Consider the following 6312-nt stretch of genomic DNA (forward strand, 5'->3'; position numbering starts at 1 on the left):
AATGAATTTCTTATCAAAAAAAAAAAAAAAGATTAAAGGAAGACTCATTAACAACCTGCAATACGCGGGTGACAAAATTTTGCATGCTAGAAGCAAAGACTTGAAGTATTTACTGATGAAGATCAAAGAATACAGTTGTCAGTATGGATTGCACCTCAATTTAAAGAAAATGAAAATCCTCACAACTGGACCAATAAATAACATCAGGATAAATGGCGACAAAAACTGAAGTTGTCAAAGATTTCCATTTGGTTGGATCCACAACCAACGTTCATGGAAACAGCAGTCAAGAAATCAAACGACTTATTGCATTAAACAAATCAGCTACAAAAGACCTCTTTAAAGTGTTAAAGAACAAAGAGGTCAGGTTTAAGGACTAAGATGCACTTGGCCTAAGCGATGGGTTGCTTCATATGCATGTGAATTAATATGAGGGTGACTAAAAATTCCATGGCTTATTCCAGTGAATAAGGAATACCGAAGAAAAATCAACACCTTTGAATTACGGTTTTGGCAAAGAATGATGAAAAGTACCAAGAACTGCCAAAAGAACAAACAAATCTGTCTTGGAAGAAGAATAGCCAGAATATTCCTCAGAAGCAAGGATGGTGACACTTCAGCTCTCGCACTCTGGACATGTTGTCAGGAAGTACCAGTTCCTAAAGAAGGATATCGTGCTTGGTAAAGTGGAGTCAGTTCCAACTCATAGCGACCCTGCGTAGGGTTTCCAAGGCTGTAAATCTGTACAGGGCAGAAATCCTCATCTTTCTCCCACAAAATAGCTAGTAGTTTCAAATTGCTGACCTTGAGGTTAGCAGCCCAACTCTAACCACTACACTACCAGAGCTCCTTGGAGGGTCAGCAAAGAGAGGATGAGAATCAATGAAATGGACTGACAAAGCGACAGCAACAGTGGGCCCGAACATAACAAAAATTGTGAGGACGACATAGGAATAGGCAGCGTCTCATTCCGGTATACATAATTTTGCTATGATTGGGAACTGACTCGACAACACGTAACAACAACATTGCTCTGCAGCTTGTTTTCCACGTAACAATTAATTGGTAAACCCCAGACAAAAACACAAACCTTTTGCCATGGAGTCAATTCCAGACTCACAGCAACACTATCAGAGTAGCACTGTCCCATAGGATTTCCAAGGCTGTAATGTTTACAGAATTAGACTGCCACATCTTTCTCCTTTGGAGCAGGTGGTGGGTTCCAACAGCTGCTATTCTGATTAGCAGCTGAGTGTTTAACCACTACACCACCAGGGCTCCATCAATGGCTTGGACTTCCTAAAAAAGCATGTCAATTTCTAGTTTCACAGCTCTGCTAGGGTAGGGGTTACGAATCGGTTTACTTTTTAACAGTCTAATACTTAACACCTTGTTTAATTTGCTAGCTTATTTTTTCTTATGGAATAATTCAAATATTCGGAAACAAAGAGAATATGGCTTCTTTCTTAATTCAATTCAAGGTGGGAAGCATCTGAGTTGTTTAACTGGTATTTTTAAAATTGCATGTAAAAAAAAAATTGCATGTACCTTTCTTGTGTACTAGAGGAAGCATAAAATGTTCAGAAAAATCACATTAAGACTGAACTAGGATTTTAGTCCTTGTTCTTCAGTTAACTGTGTAAGTTTTTGTACTCAATTCTCCACACCTATAAAAACTGGGAAATTGGCTTAAACAATCTCTTATAATCTGTTAAAGCTCTAAGATTATAAAGTCATAAATCACAAATGTTTCAAACAATAATGTTAACTTTTCTTGTATTGTCTCATGCTGAGTACATAATATTGTTATCTCTCCACATTTCCCATAGCTACTGTGTTTCACCAGGAGTTTCGGTGTGCCACTGCGGGTTAATTCACTGGACTGCAAGGTCGCGGTTCAAGCTCAACAGCCACTCTTCAGAAATCCTATACAGGGTCGCTATGAGTTGGAACTGACTCGACAGCACTAAACAACAATAACACTATGTAGCACACGAGGGATCTTAGTTTCATTTACTTACATATATCAAGTGCATACAGCAATGTCTGTCACACTTGATAGTTTAAATAATTGAACGTGGGCTAAGATCCTTGGATAACTTATTTTGAAATAATTAAATCTGGCATATTTATTTCTTCAGTCTAATTCTTACACTCCTGAAGTGAAACTGCTACAAAAAATATAGCTCTTAAGACAAATAATCCAATTTAAAAATGGACAAATGGTATGAACAGATACTTCATTGAAGAATACATTCAGGCAACCAACAAACATGAAGAAATGCTCAAGATCATTAGCCATTAGAGGGAAGCAAATAAGAACAATGAGATGTCATCTCACACGAGCATTAATAGCAAAGTTTAAAAAAAGCAGAAAACAAATGTTGGCAAGAGTGTGGAGACTGGAACCCTCATACACTGTTGGTAGGGCAGTAAAATGGTCAATAATTGTGTAAAATGGTATGGTGCTTCTTCAAAAAGTTGGGAATAGAAATACCATATGGTCGAGCAATCCCTCTACTTGATATATATCCTAGCAGAAGAGTTGAGACATGAATAAATGTATGTACATCCATGTTCAACACAGCAAAATAGCAAAAAGATGGAATCAACCTTAATGACCACCAATGGAAGAATGGATAAACTTCAGTACATACACACACTGAAATACTATGCAACAATGAAGAATTATGGCAAATGCAAAAAACACCTCATAACATGGATGATCTTGGAAGGCATTATGCTAAGTGAAATTAATCACAAAAGGGCAAATATTGTATGTGACCACTACTGTAAAAAGTCAAGAAAAGGTTTTCACACTAAAAGAAATTCTATGATAGTTACCAGGGGTGGTAGGGAATGGCTAGAGGGTTGTTGTAATTAAGTGATCTTGACTCCTAGACATTTGTTAACTTGGATGAAGGGGAAGGCAATATAAAATAAAAGAGAGATTGGCAGAAGAATGATGACAACAGGGTAAAACACAGGGAGGAGTGCAAGAGTTAAAGGGACTACTAGAGCGGCTAGAACAGAAGATACTTCTTGAAAGAAAGACCGACAGAAAAATACAAAACAATAATGGCAATCCGACTGACTACTACAAGAACAAGCAAGTTGCTCGCCCAGGAGACATCAAGGCAAGTGGTCAGGTCTCCTCAGAGCAAACCCCCTTCCAAGACTTACTGGGAATACAAGCTCTGATTGGTGATCATGTTTGTCACCGATAAGGGGAAGTGAGGGAAACACAGCAATGAAGCTGCGAGCTAAGTCCTACAACGTTCAATACACTCCTGTGAACCCAGGTGGAGACCTTGTTGGTCAGCAGTGTGGGAAGACCTAGCAACTCTTGGGCCCAGAGTCAGTGACATAGCCACAGAGGACTAGAGAGTGAAGTGTCCAGCTGATAGGAAGAGAGGGCAGATGCACAAGAACACCCACACTTGCAGATAATACACACTTGACCTGGCTTCAATGACTGGATGATCAGAGCTCAACTAGAAAAAGAAAGAAGAGGAAAAAAAGTGTAATCTGATACAATTTGATGAACTTGACCTACACCTACAGATGCAGTAGCTCAAAAGAGGGAACAAATCTTTACAGCAAGGATCATTCCCACCCCCTCCATACACAGAGTAGACAGGGATGGGCAACTTGGACATTGGCTACACAAAATGGGGGGGAGGGGTGCTTACAAAGGCAAGAAATGACTGGCTTACAAGCTTTCAAGAGGGAACCTAGATCCAGAGGGCTTGGAGGAAGGTAGAATCTCCATTGAGTAGTCTCCAATCTGTCTAGGCCAGGCTGATGAAAGTAAATGAGGATAGGTCTCTTGTGATACAACAGTGAATAATTGTTATCAGGACTGATTGTGAACGTTGGAAATGTAAAGGTAGACGTTTTGTAGCAAAGAGGGGAGTGATTGACTTTGCAGTCTAGGAGCAGAGATCCTTGGGACCATCAAGGGAGAAGAGCGGAGAGCGGGACCCTACCCAGAGAAACAGTGATGCCAGCCAGAGATGGAGGCAGAGATGGTGACGTGGAGAGATGGAGCAGCTGGGGACTTCAGACCCAGAGAGGGAGAGGGGTTGTGTGCTGACGACCGGGGGGGGGGGGGGGGGGGGCAAGCTTGCAGGGTATATCCTTTGGTTGGTTGATGATGCATGGAGGGGATTGTAACCATGGCAATGAAATGATATACGATAGGATGAATGTAAAGTATCACATAATTCACAATAAAACATTAATAAAAAAAAAGTTAAAGGGACTAGAGGTAAATACTGTTATATAAACAATTCTGCAATAGGGATCTACAAGTAGATACATGGACAGATACACAAGCTGAAAGGGTGTAGGAGGGAGAGATGTAGTATACACATAAACATATATATAGGTTTGACAGAGGATTTGTGCTGCAAACATATCCATGAATGTGATGGTGGTGATAGTGGTGGTTATGTGCCATGGAGTCCATTCTGACTCACAGTGACCCTGTATAGGGTTTCTGAGGCTGTAAATCTTTACGGGAGCAGAAAGCGTCATCTTGCTCTGGCAGAACCGCTGGCAGTGTCGAACTGCTGACCGTGAAATTAGCAGCCCAACTCATAACCATGCTATCAGAGCTCTTTATCCATGAATGTGGTGCAGCAAAAAGGGGGCAAACTTATGAAAATTTCTTAGACATTACCAAACATTCCTTGAGGGAATGAGTTACTGGGAGTAGAGGCTTACGACCATAATCTCTACGGACACCATGGTCAACTGACATAACATAGTCCAGAAAGACAATGTTCTACATCCAATTTTGGTGACTAACAATTGGGATCTTAAAAGGTCATTATAACTAAGTTATAACTATTGGTCTCTTCCTGTCTGGAGGTAAGAAAAGTTATGAAAATTGAACACACTTGAAAATAATTAGTCCAAATGGACTAATGGATCACAGGAACACCAGTCACCATGACCCTGAGACCATAAGAACTAGATAGTGCCTGGCTACTACTACCAACTGGTCTGAAAGGGATCACATTAGAAGGTCCTGGATCGAGTGGGAGAAAATGTGGTACAAAACCCAATTTGAAAAAAAAAAAAAAAGACGAGGCATAGTGGTGGAACCCCGAGACTACTGCTCTTGGTCACTCTTCAGGTCTCCAACTGAACTCACCCGAGTGGATCAATTTTCAGCCAAGCAACAGATAGCTATATAGGGGAGACAACACTAGTGAGGTAAGCACACTACTCAGTGGTCAAATATTTGATATCAAAGGGCAACATTTACCTAAGAACAAAATTCAGAAGGTTTAGGAATGGAAATGAGACTGACAGGAAATGGAATAAGTGATGTTACATTGAGGGGATTACAATCGAGATGAAATGAAGTTATGATTTGTTGAATGGTGACCTGTTCTGTAAACCTTCACTCAATTCACAATAAAAAGAAAAATATATGTATATTTTATATATTCATGAGGTAGGTACATCTGGCGACAGCAGAAAGGCGCTCAGATATTCTACCCTCCGATCTAAAGGCGAATTCACCACCACCACCGCAGCCACCAGCAAGAAGTGTTAAAACTAACTACAAACATTCACTAGTCTATGGAAGCCGACAGTTAACAAACCCTCCCCATCCTCAATCTCCACATCCCCACAATACAAGGAGTTCCTTCTCTTGGGAATCCATTAACACGGGAAACCGCGGAATTAAAGCCATCAAAGGCTCGGAACTGGCCGGGTAAGGCGGCGGGAAGGAGAGAACAGACCTGCTCAAGCCCCACTTTCATTGTAAAAGGCCCGTGTTGGAACAAACGATGTCCTCACCTCCTTCTTTCTTTGGGCAGAAGCCGAGGGAACCCCGTAAATGAGCACCAACGCCACCTCCACGGTCGCAAAAACACACCAAAACCACCAACGCGCTGCCATGTTTCCTCCTTTCACTTGAATAAGCGAAACTTTCCTCTGGCTAGATCTGAGGGTGGGGCATGAGAAGAGGCAGACCTGCCCCTTGTCCTTCCTCATTGGTCCAAATCAGCCCTGCGTGTCAGTCCCTCACATGACATCACAACGCGTTGTACTGGACTCCTGCAAAAAGACGGTTCACTTCTAATTGGTCCCAGTTAGCCAATAGAAATAGGCTAATCTGGAGGTTTTTCATTGGCCAGCTAAGTATGATTGCCCTTTCATTTACGGGATAATATGCGTCTATAGGCTCTTCAAATACGCATGCGCACTTGTGAAATATTGCGGCTCTGGCGTGCAAGATGGATGGCTTGAGTAGTAAAACGGAGTCTTTTTTTTTTCCCCCGTCAGATTCAT

General features: G+C 41.3%; 1 protein-coding gene across 1 annotated transcript in view; it reads right to left on the minus strand.

Annotated features, from left to right (window-relative positions):
- LOC102834519 (magnesium transporter protein 1-like) overlaps positions 1–6101 on the minus strand; it is a 128072-nt gene extending 121971 nt beyond the window's left edge. The window contains exon 1 of the mRNA XM_006873738.1: positions 5818–6101. Coding sequence (XP_006873800.1) covers positions 5818–6015 — 198 coding nt within the window. The 5' untranslated portion in view covers positions 6016–6101. The remainder of the gene's footprint in view (positions 1–5817) is intronic.
- Between the last annotated feature and the right edge of the window lie 211 nt (positions 6102–6312).

Source organism: Chrysochloris asiatica, unplaced genomic scaffold (assembly GCF_000296735.1).
Source record: "Chrysochloris asiatica unplaced genomic scaffold, ChrAsi1.0 scaffold00252, whole genome shotgun sequence".
NCBI classification, from domain to species: domain Eukaryota; kingdom Metazoa; phylum Chordata; class Mammalia; order Afrosoricida; family Chrysochloridae; genus Chrysochloris; species Chrysochloris asiatica.